The following is a 24,013-nucleotide window of genomic DNA, read 5'->3' as shown; positions in this document are numbered from 1 at the left end:
GTTTTAGTTTGTTCGTCTTCATCATGTTCTGTCACAGTTTTGCATCTATTGTGTCCTTTTTCTTGTTGTTGACTTTGTGTTGATCTGCTTCCTCACTGCTGCAACAACATTCTCCTTCAACAGATGTTCATAGGGTTGTGTTTGTGTTCTCCTTTTTTCTTCACTGAAAACCTGTTTGTCTTGCTTCAGATGTTCCTGTATTTTTTGCTTTTGAGTTTCTCCTTCTCGTCTTTTGGTTCACTGTCTGTTTACTTGTTGTCAGGGAGTCATGACAGATGTTCGCCTCTATTGAGTCTGCTGGTCAGTGGTCTATACTGACGTTTTCCAAAAAGCTGAACAAGAACAGCCTTTTACTCAGCAACTCTAACAAAGCGGTCAATAACAAAGTCACAGAATCTTCTGCTGCTGGCCTCCACGAGAAACGATTTGGACCAAATTGATAGGTCTGTGTTGTTGTCGCGTGTTTCTCCTTTTGTGAGAACGAGAGCTCAGCTGGTGGCTGGTATGATGAGCATAAGCTGAGGCAGCTTGGAGGGTTCTCAGATCACAACAACAACAGCTCTTCTGGTGGTTTGTTACAGTAGGCGTTTGCTGTTCATTCACCTTGTTAACCTTGTTTTATGCGAGTCATTGGCGTCAATTTTGGCAGGAAATTACGGCAAGACACACATGAAAATCTGGTTAATTTTCAAAATATAACCAATTTTTCACCAAAAAAAAAACGCAATTGACAAATGTAATCGTATATTTGTACCACAACAGACTGTAGAGGTGAAAATAAAAACACCACAGAAAACAGATCAACATAGTGTGCTGACTATGGAGCGGAAAAATCATTTTTTGATTGTGAAATGTTGACTGTGGATAATAATTCGCATGATTTTATTTGTGAAAATAAGAAAAATGTAAAGTTACGGTCAAATTGTATTGTATTGTTGGTATTTATAAACTGGGAATTATTTACGTTGCTGGATAAAGACATAAAGGGATAGGCCTAGTTTTTGTGACTTTTTTCTTTACAAAGGGAGATTGAATTGTTTTTTTATTGTCTTTTTTGCTTTGTGGTTTTTTTTTACATGTTTGAAATAAATCTAAATTAAAAAAAAAACCCTGTAGGTTAAGCAAATATCTTACACACTCCGCTTTGCACCAGACCTTAAACAGCCTTTTTAACGAGTTTAGTTTAGATTTAAAAATATGTTTTCTATTTCACTGTAAATCTCCGGAGATTGAGGAAGACGATTGCAAGTCAGCACAAGTGTGGATCCTCTAATGGAAGCCAACTGGTTTATGTATCATAGAGTAATAAAAGAGCTGATGAAATTACTTTTTCTGCTTTAATTGCCGTTTAAATAATCCTAGAGAACATATGGAGAAGAATGGTTTAACGTTAGGAGAGCCGGAGGATATATGGTTTCCTGATGGAAAGAATGGGAATCATGTAGTTAAATGTGGACTAATTGTCTTGGTTACTGAAGCAGGATTAAATTATTCTATAAGTGTCTTCCAATTGTGGATATTAAGGTTCTGTAGATCCAAATTTTCTCTTTTCTTTCACTTTCTTCACTTTTGTCATTTTATTTGCTGCCCGGATATTTGGTTTAGTGATGTTTCGTGTTTGTTCTGCTCTGGTTTTCTACCAAAACTAAACTGATTCACATCATTTCCTGCAACTGAACATTACTGGTACATCTTTTTGGGAGTAGGATGTTTGTGCACAGTAACGCTGATTAGAAAAGAGACCCCAATCTCTAACAAAGACACTTCTGTTCATCGTCATCTACCTGCTGCTGCTCCCGTTCTTCTGTTGATCTGGAAAAATCAAAAACAAGAGCAAAAATCAAGCCTTCCCGGCATGGATTAGAACTTTTTGTGTCTCCACTGGAGGGATTCTTGATGTGCAACAGATGAAAATCAGTAGGAAGTTTCTATTTTGATTTTATTTAACCTTTATTATACCAGGAGGATCAGTTGATAAAACAGGGGATGCAGACCTGCAGAGGTGGTTCACTGGAGGTCATTTCTGTGGGATTTGAGCTAAACCGATTGGAAATCCATGATTTCTGTAGCTAATAAAACGACCGTCCTCCAACAAATCAATGTTAAAACTGAAACTGATAGAGGAATATGCTGCTTATCATGTGAAAGTAAATGTGGAAGTACAAATGGAACATTTTTTATATGCTTTACTATCCCCTTTCTTTGTTTATATCTAAAATGTTTACCGTTATGCATACGTGTGCAGGATAAACAGCAGTAGTGACTTGAATGATCAATGGTTCCATCAAACCTGTGAAGGTTGCCTCTCAAAAGGGGGCGGGTCTAATCTAAGTCACTTTCACAGTTTTCTTTAAATGTGTGTTTTATAACATATTCAAATTTGTGTAAAAATGTTACATCTGAGCTCATAAAGGAGGCGGCGTGAATGATGGCACCCCCCGCCCCTCAGGTTATTGATCAGCCTGACTGCAGTGTCCTGTCCCCTTTAGACTGTCACCTCAGCACCGAGTTCTGATTCCAGCAGCAGACATCCTTTCTGGAACCTTCCCTGAATCATCTGAAACAGGGGGACCCCGCCCCCTCACTCCCTTTCCTCTAATGGTAATGAGTAGGGGGGAGGAGTGTCAGTGGTCCAGAAAAAGGATCAACTGCAACAGCGAATAATATATGCTGAATATGCTGAGATATTGACCCCCCCACCCCCATGTTGCCTATATAATGTATGAAGCTATGAGGAGACCATAGATCGTATATAAAGATGGACATACCTGGTTGTGACTTCACTAAAGAAAATGCTTTACCACATTTAGTCACCATTTCAACCACATTATGAATGCCACCACTTGGAACAAGACAACAGTGACTTGTCCGAATTGGTCCGAGTCAGCTTTTCTATGGCAACTACATACTGTCGCCAATCAGCAGTGAGTTTGTTAGAAGTCCACACCGCTTTCACTGAAACCAGCTTGGAGAATCAAACGCTGGAGGTGGGGCCAGCAAGCACCACATGCTTTATTAACTTGCAATAAAGAAAAAGTATCATGAAAAAAAAATAGTATTGTCAAAAACATGTTAAAAAAGATATTAGAGCAAGAATAATTATTTTTAATAGATTGACTGAGTAAAGCTGTTTATTTTTCAATAGAAGTCTATGGGATTTTGGCTTCTTGGAGTCAGTGGATACTTCCTATGAACGTGAAGGGGGCGGGGTCACATTGAACAGTTTTCATTTACACTTTTTTGAACCACAGAGTATGAAAAACCCAACACACATCAGAATGTCTTTAAAAGAATCCCAAACTGTAAAAAATATAGTCGCCCAGATAAGAACACCTCTTTTCCTCTTAAAGATCCTTTTTTAGGCCCCACATCTGTCTCAGTTTCGCCTCACAGGGAAAACTTACTTGAGTCCTGGCTGTGACCTCCCTGTCTACGTGTGGGTTTTTAACTGGGCACTCCGGCTTCCTCCTACAGTCCAAAAAATGCTTCACAATTTGTTCCTCTAAAGCCTCCCTAGGTATGTATTTGTATATTTGTGAGTGTGTGTAGGAGTGATCGTGCGACAGACTGGCGACCTGTCCAGGGTGTACCCGGCCTTCGCCCAACAGTAGATGGTACAGGTTCTGATAGCCCTATGACCACGAAAGAGATAAAGTGGGTAAAAAAAATGGATTTATGGATGTGAAAACTAGTTTGAAAGATGTGGTTTGTTTTTTAAGCTTCCTGCAGCAGTGAAGGTCATCTATGGTTTGCACGCCTCTGTGTTCTGAGGAACAAAATGAGTCTTATCAGCTTCACAGAAGATATGAGTCTTACTGAGGAAACTCATTAAAGGTTTGGTGACTGGAGACTTGTTATTGGGGTAAAACAAAAATGTGAATTAGCTGAAGCCCCCATGGAACGTATAAGAGGTCGAAGCTGCGATATAGATTAGAAATCTTGGACCATCTTGCAGCATAGACCGAGTATGTCAGCATGAGAAACACTGAGGAGGGCAGAGGACCACTGCTTTTTGGGGGAGTTTCTTGATGTGACAGGTGAGATGGAGAAGTAGTGTCACAAACAAAAGAGGTGCTTCCCGAACCTGTGTCCTTAAGCCCTCTTTCCCGAACCTTTGTTCCCAAACCTGTGTCTTCCAGTCTTCATTCAATTCAATTCCATTCAATGTGATTAATATAGCCCAATATCACAAAAAATTGCCTCATTGGGCTTCATGTTGGTAAATGTTCCCAAAGCGATGTCCTCAAGTTTTCATTCCCGAACCTGTGTCCTCAAGTCTTTGTTCCCAAACCTGTTTCCTCCATTCTTTGTTCCAAACTGTGTCTTCATTCTCAAATCTGTGTCTTCGAGTCTTCGTTCCCGAACCTGTGTCCTCCAGTCCTCATTTTCCGAACCTGTGTCCTCAAGCGCTCTTTCCTGAATATGTGCCCTGGAGTTTTCGTTCCCAAATCAAGGTCCTCGAGTCTTTATTCCAGAATCTCCAGCCTTAAGTCTTTGTTCCCGAACCTGTGTCTTCGAGTCCTCTTTCCCGTGCCTGTCCTCTAGTCCTCATTCCCGAACCTCCGTCCTTGAGTCTTTGTTCCCGAATCTCTGTCCTCATGTTTTCATTCCCAAACCTGTGTCCACTAGTCTTCGTTCCCGAACCTGTGTCCTCGAGTCTTCGTTTTTGGAACCCTTCTCCTCAGTCTCTCTTTTGAACGTGTGTCCTCGAGTCTTTGTTCCTGAAACTGTGTCCTCAAGTCTTCTTTTCTGAACCTCTGCCTTTAGTTTTCGTTCCCGAACCTGTGTCCTCCAGTCCTCATTTTCCGAACCTGTGTCCTCAAGCGCTCTTTCCTGAATATGTGCCCTGGAGTTTTCGTTCCCAAATCTAGGTCCTCGAGTCTTTATTCCAGAATCTCCATCCTTGAGTCTTTGTTCCCGAACCTGTGTCTTCGAGTCCTCTTTCCCGTGCCTGTCCTCTATTCTTCATTCCCGAACCTCCGTCCTTGAGTCTTTGTTCCCGAATCTCTGTCCTCATGTTTTCATTCCCAAACCTGTGTCCACTAGTCTTCGTTCCCGAACCTGTGTCCTCGAGTCTTCGTTTTTGGAACCCTTCTCCTCAGTCTCTCTTTTGAACGTGTGTCCTCGAGTCTTTGTTCCTGAAACTGTGTCCTCAAGTCTTCTTTTCTGAACCTCTGCCTTTAGTCTTCGTTTCTTAACCTGTGTCCTCTAGTCTTCGTTCCCGAACCTGTGTCCTCGAGTCTTCATTCCCAAACTTGTGTTCTCAAGTCTTTGTTTTCTGAACCTGTCTCCTCAGGCTCTCTTTCTTGAACATGTGTCCTCAAGTCTTCATTCCTGAAACTCTGTCCTCTAGTCTTTGTTTCCGATCCTGTGTCCTCTATTCTTTGTTCACGAACCTGTGTCCTCGAGTCTTCGTTTTTGGAACCCTTCTCCTCAGGCTCTCTTTCTTGAACGTGTGTCCTCGAGTCTTTGTTCCTGAACCTGTGCCTTTAGTCTTTGTTCCTGAACCTGTGTCCTCTAGTCTTCGTTTCCGAACCTGTGACCTCAAGCCCTTGATCCCAAACCAGTGTCCTCAAAAGCCCTCTTTCCTGAACCTGTGTCCTCTAGTCTTCGTTCTCGAACCTTTTTCCTCTTGTCTTCGCCCCCGAAACCTGCATCCTTGAGTCTTTGTTCCCGAATCTGTGTCCTAGTGTTTTCATTCCCGAACCTGTGTCCTTCAGTCTTCGTTCCCGAACCTGTGTCCACAAGTCTTTTCTCCCGGACCTGGGTCTTCGAGTCCTCTTTCCTGAACTTGTGTAATCTAGTCTTCATTCCTAAACCTGTGTCCTCGAGTCTTCGTTTTCTGGAATCTGTGTCCTCAAGTCCTCTTTCCTGAACCTGTGTCCTCAAGCCTTCGTTTCCGAGCCTGTGTCCTCGAGTTTTGGTTCCTGAACGTTTGTCCTTGAAGTTTTGTTTACTAACCAGAATCAATGTCTAGGCCCGAAACTGTTCCTCATGTCCAGTCTTTGTCAGATTAAAACTCGTGCCTGCACTCCTGTTTTTGGGTTTCCCATCAGCCTTGGTGCAGGTCTTAGTCTGACTTTCCTTGTTCTGTTATCCGTCTTTGAAAAGCTTCTCAGTTGTTCCAGAACTGCTCTTAGAGACTCAGAGTATTTGTGCTTTAGGTTAAGACCAGACGGTGATGTTTCCAAGCTGGTTTAGAGAATACCACTCAGTTTTCTAGCAATTGGGAAAAATGTGATCAAAATCTGAAATAAGAAAGTGTTGTTATGGTGCTCACATCGTTAAAAAAAAAAAAAACCTGCTGGCTTCCCTTTGATACTCGGTACTGTTAACAGGAAGTGTTTCATTCAGAGGGAAAATGTCAGGAAAGGGGGCTGTAATCTTAGAAATAATGGGGGAAAAAACAGGGGGAGTTGGCAGGAACAGCACTTCTGCCTATCTCCCATTCTATGCTGAGAAGCTCAGAGGAGACATGAAGGACAGTTTTTGCTGCTTCTACTGCTTCTTCATCCTTGAGCGACATTAAATGAAAGCACTTCTGCTCGAGTGTGGCGGCGAGGACAGCAGGGAAAAAGAACAAATATTCACATATTTCACAATAATAAAAACTAAGATATTACTTGAGTCTTTTTGTACTTTGAATTTGTTTTTCAGTGATTACAAGAGATGAAAAGAGAGGAGTATTTCTGATTGAATCCCAGCAGTTTCCCTTGCCCTCTCCTCACCTCCATAGGAAAAATATCTCTGTGGTGAATTGTTTTCTTTTCTTTTCTTTTTCTGCTTGAGAGGAGCATGGAGACCTATTTGAAGACAGCAGTGCGTTGTGCAGTTCAACCCTGCACTTTAAGTAGCTTTAACAAAAAAAATGCACATCTACTGAGTTTTTATCGCCATATTACAGGATCAAAACAAGAGATTTCAATCCAAACACAAAGATTTTTTAAATAAGTATAGAAGGAATTAGCAAAAGCATGTATGTTTTCAACACTTGGTTGTGAACACAGAAATGTGGCCAATTCCAAAGCAGCATCTCTGCCTTTAGACATGTCAACCAGAGCTGTTTCCATCTTAGAAATCTGGCTTTCTGTTAGCCCCGCCTCCTGGAGAGCTACAGAAACTCTGTTTTTACCTCTATTTTTAAGAGAGTATCTGTCTGGAAATAAGTCTTTTGTACATCACTGGTAAAAAGACAGATTTGTCAAATTTAATAAATAAAAACTACAAAAAAAAAACCTTGGGATTTATTTTTTATTTTGTAATTGATGTATTTTTATGTATTCTTGGATAACAGTATATTTCTTAATGTATGTCATATTCAGAGCACAGTTTTTTTCCTGAATATTTGTCATCATTTTCATTCTAGACTACTTTGTGAAGCCCAAAACTCACCAGTTAAAGACAGGCGAGGCATGTGTTCAAATAAAGATTGATCTGCTAAGTGAAAACGAGGCTAAATAATAATGTATAAAATTGTCCACTAAATTCAAAGAGTAAGAATAACTTTTTTTTTCTAACTTTCACAAAAATTGTAGAAATAAAAAAACTGTTAAAAGTACAATATGTGATGTATAAATGCCCAGGATGTTTTTACATTAGTAGATTCCAAGCTGGTCCCAGAAGTCACATATGTGGTTTCTGGTATCCACCTGTGCATGTAACTGCACCGTCAGGTTCATGACGAGCCAGCCCCTGGTGTCAGAGTACTGAGGCCAAACCGGCAGGCGTTGTTCCCGGCAGAAGGCCGTCTGCTGAAGCCGGGAGGACGGGTCACCTGTGTGGGTGAAGGCTCCCCAGTAGCACAGCATCCGATTGGACAGCAGCTTCTCCGCAAGGGACAGAGTGTAGTTGGCCACTTGGGCGGAGTCAAAGAGGAAGGGTAGCTCCGCCCCGTGGCAGACGTGCTGGTAGCAGAAAGTGAGGCCTGACCACACGCTGTGGTCTGAAGCCACGTGGTCGAACGTGTACATCCACAGGTGGCTGCCAGCTACTGTGCCGGCCCGTGCCGACCTCCTGGATGGACACAGGAACACATAATCGGTGACAATCTGGGGAGAGAAACAAAGGGTTTTAGGTAAGTTTCTTCCAGCCAATCCAAATCAGGTACCATTGATGACATCATTGACGAAGGGATAATATATAACAGCTGATATTTTAACAGATGAGATATGAAGACAAGATCAGCACCTATCCAGCCCTCCAGATCATTTTATTTTATTAATGGCCCGATGTTATCTTGTGCTTATTTCTAACTTGTATAATTTTGACAAAATTTATTTTTATGGAGAGAAAAATATTGAAAGTTATTTAAGGTTTAAGTTGATTTATTCTGGAATAATATTCCTGTCTTTTTATTATTCATAATTATGCTAAAACATCATGGTTTTAAAGTTTAAAAAATTTGCATTATGCTAGCTTTTGCGACTATTTTGGCATTTACTAAAATTTTTAGCCTATTTTTAGTTTAGTCAATATTTCAGCTACATGCTAGCAGTTATGGCTAATTTAGGTGTTTTTTTTAGGCTGTTTTGGAGTTAGGCTAATGTTTACACGCTAGCTGTTTATCAAAAATTCTTGTCTTTTGGCTCGGCCGGAGTTTTGGTCTTGGTCCAAAAGGCTAACTAGACTTTTTTAGTTTTTTAGGCTATTTTGGAGTTTAGCTTATTTTTCAGCTACAGGCTTGCTTTTTTGGCTAACTTAAATTTTTTGGCTAACTAATAGTTTTTTAGGCTAATTTTGCATTTAGCTCATATTTTAGCTGACTATCAGCTTTAGCGTTTTTAGCTTTCAGCTTCAGCGTTTTTAGCTATCAATTTCAGCATCTTTAGCGGCCAAATTCAGCTTACAGCATTCACACTAGCATTATCACAGGTAATGCTATATATCTAGATCATGATTATGTTAAAAAGTTACAGTTTTTAAATTTTAAAAATATAGTTTTAATGTTTTCAATAAATGTTTGTCCTGTTTGGCCCGCGACCTAAGGTTTTTTTATATTTTGGCCCCTTGTGTGATTGTCTGAGATTGAATCACAAGTATCTGTTTATTCTCAGCCATTTTGTGATGGACATGTTTTGCTTTTACAATTGGGGTTGTTTGTTACTCCCTTGAGTGTGTTAAAATAAACCCTGCTTCGTACTTGAAGCTGAATTTTCTTTGAGTTTTAGCCGCTCAGACAGGACAGGGGGGGGTGGGGGGTTGATGATAACACAAGGTTATGGGATAAGGTGAGTGGCACAAGTAAATTACTAAATTGATGCTATTACACACACCATCAGACAATATCTGTACAAATATTTACAAGTATTAAGTATATCTTTTAAAAAATGTATAGTATTTATGGAGGATTTTATGTCACAAATTGCTCTGACTGGCATGGAGGAGAAATTATTAATTGTCTTTTTTTTAAGTGCAAATACAACAAGTCTTTCATATATTGGAACAGAGCTGTGATAGAAAAAGCCTGGATGTACATTTGCACCACTTCAACATTTCGCAACAAGCTGTAGGTGGCGGACAAGCGCTAGTAAACTCCAGAAAATAAAGAAGAAGAAGCCCCTCCCTGTCTGTCCAGTGTGAACACCAAATGCTGAAAGCCGGTTCAAGAACGGGCTTTTCTTGAATGCACATCACATACCCTTGTGAACATATGAAGCTGGGAGCAGGTTATCTAGTCAAATGAAGAAGGCATTGACAAATACTATCTAGCAAATATGCAAGTTTCAAATTAAAATTCTTTATAGTTGCTCACCAAACTACATTTTTAGTTATGCAATGGTGTGTTACAGAACATTATTGCACAGATTTATCTCTGTGTTTAGAGGTTAAAGAGGGTTTCCCAGAACATAGGAATGTGCTTGATAATAAAAAGCTAACAAATCAGATGAGAATGCATGATTTCCACAGGGAAATTGGTTCAACCTTAAAAGAAATAAAACAGCTACGTTCTTTTAGCTAAAGGGAAACTAAAGAAAGAGTGCATTGGATAGTTCTTCCTCCTGTTACCTGGAAACCAGAGTGTCTTTTTCAGCAGCAGCACACAACCTCGCCCACACAGCTGCACGTCTGACACCTGAGCACAAACAGGCTGCCAGTGTGAATCCACAAAAACCCTATGTTCCAATCTTCCCTCTGGTTGAAGCGAGCAGCATAAGACGGAGCATGAACACAGATCCATTTCGGGATCAGGTCGGACTTATTCTGGAAGCTGTAACTCAGTAAAGAGTTTTCCTTCCAGGTGGGTTGCTTTCCTCAGAACCAAAGGCATTTATACTGTGCAGATATAAGAAAAGGGAAAAAATACTCAATTTTAATTTCAAACTTGTTTTGGAGATAGATCAATTCTTATTCATAATCTCTCAAAAAATCTATTAAAACATGAAGTTCTCTATAATTTTATGAAATGGTGAGAAACAGGAATGATACAAAGTCAAAAGTCCCAAACAAAACCTGGAAAAGGTTGTGAGAATTAGCACCAGTCCCTATTTTGAACAGATTAGATTGAAAATGGGGTATTTCAAGCAATCAAAAGAAAAAAGTAAATTCATATGCGATATAATCAATCATCAGAAGTTTACATCCATAAAGACATGTCAAACAGGATAACTGGACATAAAGAGATCGCCTGAAAGGGAGTGGGGGGAAGCGAACTTATATAATCCCACCCCAACAGGAGTTTGAGGTTTCAAACAAACCAATCTGAATGGAGTTTTAACATCATCGCCCACAACTTCATTTAAACGGATCCTTTACAAAGGGAGGGGACACAATAAACCCCATCGAAAAAATATATATATGACACTGCAAATCAACGGGGAGAATGACCAGTTCTGATTTCTGTCCCATTGATTGTTTTTTTTAAGCAGGAGAAACAAAAATGCAAAAAGTTGCATTTATTTTTAGCTACTTTACACTCACTTATTTAAAAAAAATGTTAAAAGGGCTTTTGGTTGAAATGATATTGTTCATTGTTTCTTATGTGTGGATGTGCCTGTCATTCTCTGATCATGCAGCCATTCTGGCCTCCTATTGGTTAAATACATTTTGGGAGCTTCTGGGTCTTTTTATTGGATTTTTGCCGGATTTAGAAGTTGGGAGGAACTGCAGCACATTCATCATACATGTTTATACCGTAAAGTACATTTTTATGGTTTTACTTTGTACTTTTTCACTGTTTAAGAAAGTACAAGAAGATAAATGACATTAAAGGAAGCATAGGTCATGACAGTTCCTGCTCCTCAGGTGATCTGAATGCAACGTCAGTTACAGAGAGGTTTGTTTGGTGTTTACGCAAACAGAAATATATGAAGTGTTCCTGGATTACACCCTCAAGTATGGTGCACTAGGGGTTCTGTCCTCTATTTCGATCTACTTGACTATTCTATATCATTTATTTTTCATTTAGTTAACTATGCCTCTGGTGCAGTGCGATTCATGTGTTGTCCCTCTTTTCCACTTGCCTCCAGGGGAGCAGGAGAGATTCCAGATTCCAGGAGGATTATCTGTGCTCCTGTCCTTGGCAGTGGACCACGCCTCTGGCTCGACTCACGCCCCCACCTGTCCCCCGGTTCCATCTGGATAAAGGATCGTCTGTGCTCCTGTCCTTGGACCACGCCTCTGGCTCGACTCATGCCCCACCTGTCCCCCAGTTCCATCTGGATAAAGGATCGTCTGTGCTCCTGTCCTTGGCTGTGGACCTCGCCTCTGGCTCAAATTGCACTCGCAGTTGTCCTCCAGTTCCATCTGGATAAAGGATCGCCTGCGCTCCTGTCCTTGACCGTGGACCTCGCCTCTGGCTGAACTCATGCCCCACCTGTCCCCCAGTTCCATCTGGATAAAGGATCGTCTGTGCTCCTGTCCTTGGCCGTGGACCTCGCCTCTGGCTCAAATTGCACTCCCAGTTCTCCTCCAGTTCCATCTGGATAAAGGATCACCTGCGCTCCTGTCCTTGGCCGTGGACCTCGCCCCTGGCTCGACTCACGTCCCCACCTGTCCCCCAGCTTCATCTGGATGACACCCATCTGCTTCACTATTCAAGCATGTAGTTGTAGAGTTAAATAAGCTAATTCTTCTTTAACAGTCCTGGTACATCGCCTGTTGCTCTTGGGAGAAGATCCCTCCTTCATGTGGACTTCCTGATGTTTCTTCCTTTTTTTTTGTCCCAGAATCAGTTTTTTTTAGTAGTTTTTCCTTACAGAGTAGGAGGATCATTCTTGGTTTTCCTACTTCCTCCTAGTTTTATATTTTGTACACCAGAAGTACTGATGTGATCTGATGGAGTTTGACTGGAATAATTGAATTGTTTGGATTAAATTGGATTATACCAACTGTAAAAAACAAAGCTTGATGTGACACTTTAGCCAAACTCTGTTGTAAATAACATGAATGGAACTGAAGCTCCACACAAGCAGAATGTAAATATGTGGTTTCATTTAACAAGTTCCAATGATGTAACATAAGCCGGTGTGCCCTCCTCACCACACACTGCTACTCAGGAGGTGTGTGAACACACTCTAACTAGTATTCAGTGAACTGTGACTGAATACTAAAAATATTCATGTGACCCCCCCACCACCACCCAACGCCCCCGCCCTCCAGGGCACCATGTTGTGTTCTGCATTGACAATGAGACAGTAACGAGGTTTTCTTATTCTAGTGTCCTCTGAATTGCTCCAAAGAATAACATAAAAAATAACGCCTATTAGTGAGCAAAAATGATGAATTATGAACGCACCCATGTTTTAGCAGAACATGTACATCTAAGCTAACAATCATGTCTTTTGTAGAAAGCCAGTCTACAAAGAAACTGTTGTTAAAAGCCAGACCTGCTTGTGTTCTATTAATAAAAAATACTTTTGGCTAAAACAAAAACTTGTGTTGCAATTAATGAAAGATTGATTTTGTGATTGCATAGGAGTGAATTTGAATGACGACAAAGCAGCGCCACAGTTTTAAGGATAAATTAACCTACATGAGTTAGTCAAAATTCAATGTATTACTTGTACATCCAGACTCAGAGGAGCTTTAGGAACCTCAGGAGATGCAGAGGTGTCCGAGTGCAGACAATGATTACTCTGCTGCTGCAGCCCAGTCTCAATCAAGATACTACTTCACATTTGAGGCTTGATTTAAGTTAAAACAGGACCAGAAGGTTGCAGAATGGCGGCCACTTTTTCACTAATGTTACTACTTGTTAGCATTCAGTGAGAAAGTGTAATTGTATTGGATGAAGAATGAAAGAGGTTAATTAAATCATAACAAAAGTTTCTTGGCTACACATCTTTTGTCAGATGTGTCCAATCCTGGAACTTAAAGTCCCCCTCCGATGAAAATCAAGTTTTTTGAGTTCTTAACATTTATATGTGGCATTTTTCTAAAGAAAATTGTAATAAAAGATCATTTGTTTTTGCATTTCTGAGTATTTCTCCTTTTAAATCAATCAAACTGTCTTGGACAGACTCTGTTTGAATGAATGATCTTCATTCCATCAACAGCTCTGCTGCACATGCACTAAACCCTCATCTGTTCCTAGTGTCTAGTTCAGGTTCTGGAGAAGAGAAGATGGTATCTTCACATTGACTGCAGTCAAATGAGCCGCCGTTCACATTTCTGTGGTCAAATCAGCATCACTGGATTTTTTGTGTGAGTTTCATCCAATACTTACGGTAGCAGGACTGAGAACGCTGGAAAATCTCCACCAGACTCCACGGAGCTTCTTGATGTGACCACGGAAATGTGAACGGCGGCTCATTTGACCGCAGTTGGAAAGGATTGTAAATCAATGAAAGAGCATTTTGATGTTAGCTTTGATTATTTTATCAAGAACTCTGAGAAACCAATGATTGAATGTATTGATCACAGTCAATAAACATTGGAGAATTAGCTAAAAGAGTCTTTGGTGAACTGGAAGGAGAAAGAATCAGGATTTTGGAGGAAGTTCTGTCCATGAAGATCTTCACTTCCTCGTCCCAGCTGACATCCGGATCAGAACCATACGGCTGGACATTACCCAGATTGATGGATGTTTTTATGTGGCAGCGGTGAAGAATTACGCTAGTGAGAGACAGAGCTATCATAACCAGACAGGGGGATTAGGGGTGGAGCACCAAAAGCCTCGCCCCCTTGGAGGAGATTTTGGAAACAGAGGCTCAACATGACTCAGTCTCTTTGGATAGCAGCACCTGCTAGATACTATGTGGTGTAAAATATTGGAATTTTGCACAAAGTAAAAGATTTGTTCAACCGTAACCCTTTGCTTATGTTGTACTAGTATTTTATTCTTCTATTTTTTAGTTTACAGCACATAAAAGCTCATAACAGCTACATCAAGTCTTTGTTTCAATTACAGGAAGAAGCTGTTGAAATTATCTATTAAAAAAGGCTGCAGTGTGCATGTTCCAGAAGAGAATGTCCTAAGTGTGTACATCATTTGCTGCTGTTGTCATCTTGTTTTGATATAATGAGATATCTTTCCATCGTTTATAGCCTCTTTTTTTAAATACTTTATAAACTGGCATTAACAATGAACAATAAATCAACTTTTAAAGTAGATGAAGAAACCAAATGATGCCTCTTAAAAGTAATTCTGAGGCTTTGTGTCCTTTAAAATCCAAAGATACAGATCAGCCAGTCCTGAAATCTAAAACTCTTCAGGTGTTGAATTCGATCCTGTCGTTGCAGATTTGCATGAGAAATGAGTCTTTGTTTAATAGAACTGTCAGGCTGCTTCTTAGACACACACATGTCCCGACTCCAGGTGGTCCACAAGCTTCCTCCATGCAAATAATAGGAAAAAGGAGGTAAACACAGCTGCCAGTCAAAGTCTGAGGTGCTGGAGCAGCAGCGCCCCCGGTAGGAAGAACTGTGCACAGCACATGCTCTCTGGGAGGGAAGAGCATCAGACATCTAGAAATCCAAATTTTACCACAAGATGACATTTTTTTATCACGTTTTCAGCCTGAGTTAGGTGAAATGCAGATTGTTTGAGAGGAGAGATCGCTCACAGCCTCTGATTATCAACGGCAGCAGAAAGCACAGCTGAGTCCACGCTGGATCTGGAGATCAGGCTGAGAGAGCATCGATCCATACAAGCAGCAGAGGATGAAGCGTGGGAGTGCTTGGCAGACTGGGAACTAGTGCTCACTTTCTAGTCAGTACGAGGGAGGAAAACCTGGAACAGAAGCTTCCTAAATCCACTTTTAGAACTGAAATATCCACTTCAATCAACCAAATTACTGTTTTCAACACTTTAAAGGTTGAAAACAGATTTTGTTCGTTCTTTGTTTCCTCCAGAACACACCGATTTCAAATACTAAGCAAAACTAGTAAAAAGTCTGATCCTTTATTATTGTTTAAAGCACATTTTATATCTTATGCTGTCCAGAGCTGCATTGGCCGTCTTTTATTTTGAAAGGAAATCATACGGGCTTCTTTCAAACGTAAAAAATAATTTCACATTTGGGAAAATGTTAGTTTCTTTTATATTTCTGTTTGTATTCGTGCCACAAAAGAAGTATAATTCATATTTATTATTAATAAAAGGGCATAAGAAGGCTGAATGAAGCTGGTTTGGAGAGCTGGGATAAATACGTTGATCTATTTATCTTAATTTGCTGATTAAAAGTGGACATACACATGCAACACATTTCTCCTCCACAGCAGCAGGAGCTTGCTATAGAATGGAAAAGCCCAAACAGACAGACAGTGTGCCGAGACGTCAGAGTTTACAGCTGTAGCGTTCTTCTAATTATTGTTGAGCAAAGTGAGACTGTTAATGTCACCCAGTCATTAGCAGAAGGAAACAGGCAGAAAGCTTTTAAAACTGAGTCTGATATCGAAGTGTTTGTTCAGAAATAGATCTACAAAAACTGCCAAGTTTATTTGTTTGTCTGGTTGGTGCATCTTTAATCTCAAACGATTTCTTTGTTTACAGCGTTGTGACTGCATTACAGCGTTGTGACTGTGAACTGCATTATAATTGTAGAAAGGATTTAAACTCACTAACAACTGATTACCAAGGCTGCTCCATCCTAGAGACCAACATTCACCCTTTACTTGATGGCTAATCTAACTGTGTTTGTATGGATGGAGGATTACTTGTTTTGTTTTTCTTTTTGCCAATTTAGGCTTTTTCAGTTTTTAGGCTATTTTGAAGTTTAGCTATTTGTTCAGCTACACATCAGCTGTTTTGGCTAACCTACTTTTTTTTTTTTAGTTCTTTAGGCTAATTTGGCATTTAGCTAATATTTTAGCTGGGCATCGGCTTCACTGTTTTCAGCTATTAACTTCATCATCTTTAAGCAATCAACACTAGCATCTTCACCTATCAACACTAGCATCTTCACCTATCAACACTAGCATCTTCAACTATCAACACTAGCATCTTCACCTATCAACACTAGCATCTTCACCTATCAGCACTAGCATCTTCAACTATCAACACTAGCATCTTCAACTATCAACACTAGCATCTTCAGTTATCAACACTAGCATCATCAGCTATCAGCACTAGCATCTTCAACTATCAACACTAGCATCTTCAGCTATCAACACTACCATCTTCAACTATCAACACTAGCATCTTCAGCTATTAACACTAGCATCTTCACCTATCAGCACTAGCATCTTCAGCTATTAACACTAGCATCTTCAACTATCAACACTAGCATCTTCAACTATTAACCCTAGCATCTTCAGTTATCAACACTAGCATCTTCAGCTATCAGCACTAGTATCTTCAACTATCAACACTAGCATCTTCAGCTATCAACACTAGCATCTTCAGCTATCAGCACTAGCATCTTCAACTATCAGCATTAGCATCTTCAGCTATCAGCACTAGCATCTTCATTGGCCAAATTCAGCTTACAACATTCACACTAGCATTATTGCAAGTAATGCTATATATCTAGTTCATAAAAACTTGAAAAGTTACGGTTTTAAAGTTTTAAAAATGTAGTTTTAGAGTGTTCAATAAATGTTTATCCTGTTCGGCCTATGACCTAAGATGTGTTTTGGATTTTGGCCCCTTGGGCGATGGAGTTTAACACTCCTGTATTAGATGGATGGATGGATGGATGGATGGATGGATGGCGTCTACCTGAGCCAGCATCGTCCTGCGGTCGGCGTCTCTGTACAGGGGCAGGTATTTGTGCAGGACCCTCAGAGCGTGCTGTTTGAAGATAGCAGTGATGTAGACCACGCTCTCCAAGGCAGAAACTGGCTTGCTAAAAACGCCGAACACGAAGAGCACACCTTCCTCTGAGGTTGTACCTGCAGGACAGAAAATCTCTCTAAATGCACTTCTCTGGTGCCTGAAGTCTTTCAGGCTTGATGAGCCGAGGGATTCAGGATAGAGATGGACCTGAGACGGTCACCAGAACTTCAACATTTTTGGATATTTGTGTTTGTTGTTTTGCCAGTGTGTGTCTTACCCATCAGCACTGACTTCTCATTTTGCCAGTGGCCCTTCTGGAAGGCAGTGATTGGCTGCTCTTTGATCAGCTCCTCGTCGATAAATGGACCCCACGTCTCAAAAACCTCCAGAAACCGAAATGGATTCACAATCTTAGCACCTGGGATTGAAACAAACATCAAAGTATAGTTCAACCAAAGACCATTTAGAGCAGGGGTGTCAAACTCCATCACACTAGGGGCCAAAATCCAAAACACGTCTTAAGTCGTGTGCCGAACAGGATAAATATTTATTGAACACTGTAAAACTAAATGTTTTAAGACATAACTTTTTAACATAATTATGAGCCAGATATATAACATTACGTGTGATAATGCTAGTGTGAATGCTGTAAGCTGAATTTGGCCGCTAAAGCTAATAGCTGAAAAAGCTAAACCTGATAGCAAGCTAAAATATTAGCTAAATACTACATTAAAAAAGCTGAAATATAACAAAACTTCAAAATAACCTAAAAACCGAAAAAGCCTAAATTAGCCAAAAAAAAGCTAGCAAGTAAATATTAGCTAAACTCCAAAATAGCCTAAAAAAATTTAAAAAGAAAATCCAAAATTTTCCAAAACAGCTAGCATGTAGCTAAAACATTAGCTAATCTCCGAAATAGCCACACTAAAAAATTGTTTAGAAAAGCCTAAATTAACATAAAGAGCTAGCATGTAGCTAAAATATTAGCCAAACTCCAAAATAGCCCAAAAAAAATCTTAGTACATTTTACAATTGTTGGAAAGGCCAGCAGAACGTCAGTTTTTGAAACTTTAAAACCCTAACTTTTTAACATAATAAAGGCAGTAATATTATTCCAGAATAAATCAATTTAAACCTTAATTTTTTTTATATATATTTTACTCTCCATAAAAACATATTTTATCAAAATTATACATGTTAGAAATAATTGCAAGATAATATCGGGCCATTAATAACAATAAAATAAAGGATCTGGAGGGCCAGATATATGACTCTGACAGTTCTGACAGCCAAACCAAGAAATTTAAATCAATTAATATATTTTTAAAAGTATCAAATCTTGCACAGAGAAAACATCCATCCATCCATTTTCCTGACCGCTTTGTCCCTTTCGGGGTTTTTTTCAGTGATTTGTTTTACCAATAGAACTTTATAATATGACCAGAAAGAGGCTTTTCTCCGCCACTTTATAAAATCTAGGCATAAATCATGATTCACATGAATTATACACATTTTCAAAAAGTCAGTTAACTCTAAATGTTTCCCAGTAAGCATTTGTTGCCCATCTTTCACAGATAAACATGTCGGAATGAGTGCTGCTCTGATGATGGGGTGCGTGGCGCCCTACTGGTTTTCATCTGTGCAGTTAGGATGGCCTGTGGACTGAGAGACAGCAGGCAGACGAAGTCGCTCACAGAGCAGTTGGTCTCCTGAGCAAAGTGCTTCCCCAGCTTCAGGGCATCGTGTCTGAGAAGGAGGTGCAGCAAAACAAAATTAAGTCAGTTTGAGGTTTCCTGCTGGGAGTTTAACAGAAGCGGTCCGACAGGGGCTCAGAGAAAACACTAATTAATTCATGTCTTTACGCTGGTCCCGGTTTGTGCTCCTCACCTGGTCTTGAGAGGGATGGAGAAGGGCAGGCTCTGCAGGACGGCCTGTTTAAAGAGAGGCTTGCTGCTCTGAATCATCAGGTGGAGGCTGACCGACTGAGCTCCTGCACTCTCCCCCACAATTGTCACCTGCAAAAAAGAAAATCAAGCAACCAGATCAGGGGTGTCAAACTCAATCGCACAAGGGGCCAAAACCCAAAACACACCTTAGGTCGCGGGTCGAACAGGATAAATATTTATTGAACACTCCAAAACTACTTTTTAAAACTTTAAAACTGAAACTTTTTAACATAATGATGAACTATATATAAAGCATTACCTGTGATAATGCTAGTGTGAATGCTGTAAACTAAATTTGGCAGCGAAAGATACTAGTGCTGATAGCTGAAGATGCTGAAATTGATAGTTAAAAATGCTGAAGCTGATAGCTATCTAAAATATTAGCGAAACGCCAAATTAGCCTAAAAATCTAAAAAAAAAAAGAAAAACTTAGCTAGCATGTAGCTGAAAAAATAGCTAACCTTCATAATAGCCTAAAAATGGGAAAAAGCCCAAATTAGCCAAAACAGCTAGCATGTAAATATTAGTCTAACTCCAAAACAGCCTAAAAAACTTTAAAAAGAAGCCTAAATTAGCCAAAACAGATACCATGTAGATGAAATATTAGCTAAACTCCAAACCATGTGCTTGGTTTGATCCATAAATCTCTGTCATTCTATCCGTTTCCAACATGTTTCTCTTTTGTCTTGTTACAAATGTTGTGATGTTTCTGTATTTCCTGTCTTCTCAAAGCCCATCCAAACACAGCTGATGGTTGTCTAACTAAGTTTCCTCTTTTCCATCATAGGGAGTCATTACCTAATATCCCATTCAGTAGATGGAATTCCACTGAAATGGGATTTATTGGAATAATTTGATTTAGAATGGTTTTAAATAAGCTGAATAATAACAGATGTAATTCATTTTTTTTCATGGTTTATTGGTTTTCCTGTATTCTTTGAGTTGTAGATAACCTCACAGTGAATAAAAAAGCTTTATTGATCACACGTGTCAAAGTCGACTCAAAGTCGAGGCCCGGGGGCCGGATCCGGCCCTCCGGGTAATTATCATTATTATTAATGGGCCGATGTTATCTTGCTCTTATTTCTAACTTGTATAATTGTAAAATAGATTTTTATAGAGAGTAAAATATTGAAAGTTATTTAAGGTTTAAGTTATTTTTTCTGGAATAATATTCCTGCCTTTTTATTATTCTTGTTTATGTTCAAAAGTTATGGTTTTGAATATTTAAAAGTTGGCATTCTGCTAGCTTTTTGTTTATTTTATTATTTTTTTTTAAACTATTTTGGCATTTAATAAGATTTTTTAGGCTGTTTTAGAGTTTAGCTAATATTTCAGCTACATGCTAGCTGTCTTTGCTAATTTAGGCTTTTCTTTTTAAGTTTTTTAGACTGTTTTGAAATTAGGCTAATATTTATATGCTAGCTGTTTTGGCTAATTTAGTTTTTTCTGGGTTTTTTTTTATATTTTGAAGTTTAACTATTTTTTAGCTATATGCTAGCTGTTTTGGCTAACCTGAGTTGTTTTTTTAAATACATTTTTAGGCTAGTTTGACATTTAGCTAATGTTATAGCTGGCTATCAACTTTAGCGTTTTCAGCTATTAGCACTAGCGTCTTCAGGGGCCAAATTCAACTTACTGCAGGTAATGCTATATATCCAGTTCATAATTATGTTAAAAAGTTACGATTTAAAGTTTCAAAAATTTAGTTTCGGAGTGTCAAATACATGTTTTTCCTGTTCAGTGCAGATGCTAAGGGGTGTTTTGGAGTTAGGCCCCTTGTGCGATTGAGTTTGACACCCCTATTTTAGATAATTCCCATTAACTCTACAAAATAAGAAAGAAAGGAGTTTAATGGTGATTATCTTAAAACAAATATGAAGATACTGCAACACGGCACAAATTCTAGCTCTACAAATGAATCTTGCTACTGTAAATAACACTGTGGCCAGTAATATATGGATTGTTGTCAATAATTGAGTCATTTTGACCCACTCTTTGACCTGAATAAAGAGGATTTTCTACCTGCAGTTCCTAAAACTTTTTGGCCGGTAACTTGTCCAATTGCCACTCACCTTCTGTGGCCACAGATGGTCTGTGTTGGCAAAGCGTGACCATCTGCTCTAAAAAAGCTTTTCCACAACTGAGCCAGCATTGGGATGCTGGACCCCTTCAGGATTATCATGTTGCTCATCTGTGTGCTGTCTTGCCTTACTGGGGTCGCCTCCAAACACTGCAATGTTCTGCTGGACCCAAAGAAGAGCCGCCTGCTGGTCCAAAATCCCGTAATTCCCCGTGGCTGACGTTCGAAGATCTTTGCCCGAAACCAGGAACCCAAACGCACCTTTAACAGTCCACATGATCAAACAATTCACTCAAGCAAGACTTTTATTTATTTATTTATTTTTGCTACAATTGACTATTATCATGCCATGCACGATTTCAGTCCAGCTGGAAAGAGGTTTAATAAAGTGTCAGTTTACCGTCTGGAAAGACAGCATTCTCAGATAATAACAGATGCCAGATCTCAGTTTTTAAATACCAGAACAGGTGTTTGAATAAACACTTCCTTACCAAGTCGGTATTCCATGTTGACAACAACTGTGTTGGTGAAGTTACTAATGAAGCGTCCATCATACATGGGTTTGGAGGCAGAGCCAGCGATGAAATCCCCACCATGGATCCACACCATGACAGGTAGGGGGCGCTGCACGGGCGCACTGAAGTTCACACTCCGAGGTACGAAGACGTTGAGGTAGAGACAGTCTTCACTGACCTACGTGAGACATAAAAATGTCCCATCGTTCAGTTTTGATCTCTGAAAATCCTATTTGAACTAGAAAAAATATACTAGCAATATATTCAAATGTTAGAAAGACCAATAATAAACCTAAGCACAAAATATAAGACTTTTGGGCCTTAAAATTAAGTCAAAATAATTGTACATCTTACATTTCTAGACTTTGATAGGTACTTTAAATATAAATACTACTAATAATATACTTTTAATACATATGTCTCAATCATTTTAAATGTTAGTCTTACAAGCTAACTGTTAATACATGTTTAAACTTTTACTTAAAGAGTAACCAAACAGGGAAGTTGAAAGCTGACTCCACCCACAGCTGAAATGTGAAAATCCAGACAGAGGGGCGGGGCTTAGGGGAGGACTGTTATCATTACTGGAGCTGCAGATCATGATGTCAGACTTCTGAAACTTACATGGTTCGACCAATCGCAAAATTCAACTGTAATACTTCTCTTTAACATGTAGGGGGCAGCACACAGACGGTTTTAGACTATATTTTCAAGAATTAAACAATTTTATGTTAATTAATCCAAAATTTGACAACAGACAGCACTTTTAATGCCACATTTATGGAGGTCAACAGCCAAAACAAGTTGATTTAGAGCTTGGTTACCCTTTGAGTATTTGGACGGTATATTGTTATATTTCCTTTAGCTATACTCTATTTTTGATGTTTTATTTATTTGAAATTAGGGCTGTGAAGGCTAACTCGTTAACACGTGTGATTAATCAAAAAAAATGTAACGACTTAATATTTATTAGCGCAAATGAATTACACCTAGCGAAGAAACAGTGATTCGCTTTGCCTCGGCGGTTTAGGATTCCGCGGCGTGCATTAAAACACTTCGTCAGGTATTATCCAACTTGTACCCAACTAGTGCTGCCAACTAGTGGTCGGAGGTTTCAGTGGAACAAAAAAGTAAGACACTGAGAAAAGGTTGCTCATATATCATTAGTTAAATATCATCTTGCCAGCATTTTTATATCGATACAAATATCCCCAAATAAAATATCGCGATATATCGCCAAATGGATTTTTCTCTACACAAGTCCCTTTGAGAGCATGTATTTGTCAGTATATCGCTGCCTCGCCCAAGGTCACGTGCACGAATAAACTACCCCCCCCCCCCTTTGGTTTAAGTGACTGTAAATTTCTATCCATACCTCCATTTTTTAAGGCATTTTCAATAGTAAGGTGTTGTCCAGATTTATTGTACTTTACTCACAATTACTCTATTTCTGATTCCTTGAAGAATCAGTGAATAATAAGTTGTAAAATTCCTCACCATTTTTGGACATTCATCCGTGATGGGTCCACTGCAGACCTGCATGCATGCCGCCCGTGGGAAAGTGGCATCGTAAGCCTCCTGCCAAGGGCTCAAGGGTCTGGGGGGTTTCCATCGGTAAGCCCCTACAGGGGGGTCCGCATATGGTACCCCATAGAATATATGGGCCTTTTCCACTGTTACTCCTCTGATCTGGCCATACTTGGTGAACACCACTGGAGCCTCCTCTGTTCCCAGACTGTCCGGTTGGTCAGTGGTGAAGTCCCTTGGGTGGGTCAGTTCTTGAACAGCGTCCGAGTCTATGCTGATGATGTACGGCTGGAATCTCCCAAGCACTTCAAAGTAGACATTTCTCAGCATTCCGACAAAATCGATGAGTTCCTCATTTTTCCTCTCCTCTCCAGAGGAAACCATAAGAGTCGTAGTGGTTAGCAGCAGCACGCAGTGCCAGCTCTTCATGTTGTCCCACAGCGTTCTTATACCCGATGAGAAGTTTGTGCTATGATATGGCTTGAATTAGGGAGTAGCAGAGTTGGGGACCTTGCAGACTCGAACTCTTCACAGGCTGTGTGTGACTCCAATTAGCTTGCTACAAATTATCAGACAAGAGCTCTCTGTCTGATGTGGAGTCCTCTGAGCAGCTGGACACAGACACTGTAACGCTGGACCACTAATATGGGAGATGCTGTCTTCTCTTTGCTTAATGAGAACTAATCCAAGTCACACAAAGGCAAACAGGGCTGCTCATGGAGTCTGCCTGGTAGCAAAAAAAAAAAACAATATTTTACTAGTTTTTACCACAAGATACATAAAAAAC

At 39.7% G+C, this 24,013-nt stretch overlaps 1 protein-coding gene across 4 annotated transcripts in view; it reads right to left on the bottom strand.

Moving 5' to 3' along the window:
• Positions 1-7,237: 7,237 nt before the first annotated feature.
• The window catches only part of LOC112139820 (cAMP-regulated D2 protein), a 19,707-nt gene continuing 2,931 nt past the window's right edge, over positions 7,238-24,013 (bottom strand). For all 4 annotated transcript variants that reach the window (XM_024262658.2, XM_036210233.1, XM_024262657.2 and 1 more), the window contains exons 2-9: positions 23,197-23,953; positions 21,676-21,877; positions 21,312-21,445; positions 19,043-19,170; positions 18,783-18,901; positions 17,433-17,573; positions 17,099-17,271; positions 7,238-8,048 (exon numbers count right to left, since the gene is read on the bottom strand). In XM_024262658.2, coding sequence (XP_024118426.1) covers positions 7,596-8,048; positions 17,099-17,271; positions 17,433-17,573; positions 18,783-18,901; positions 19,043-19,170; positions 21,312-21,445; positions 21,676-21,877; positions 23,197-23,655 — 1,809 coding nt within the window. In that variant the 5' untranslated portion in view covers positions 23,656-23,953 and the 3' untranslated portion in view covers positions 7,238-7,595. The remainder of the gene's footprint in view (positions 8,049-17,098; positions 17,272-17,432; positions 17,574-18,782; positions 18,902-19,042; positions 19,171-21,311; positions 21,446-21,675; positions 21,878-23,196; positions 23,954-24,013) is intronic.

The sequence above is a fragment of the Oryzias melastigma genome, linkage group LG23, assembly GCF_002922805.2.
Source record: "Oryzias melastigma strain HK-1 linkage group LG23, ASM292280v2, whole genome shotgun sequence".
NCBI lineage: Eukaryota > Metazoa > Chordata > Actinopteri > Beloniformes > Adrianichthyidae > Oryzias > Oryzias melastigma.
Note: the sequence above shows the minus strand (reverse complement) of the source record. Positions and strands in the feature narration are given on the sequence as shown.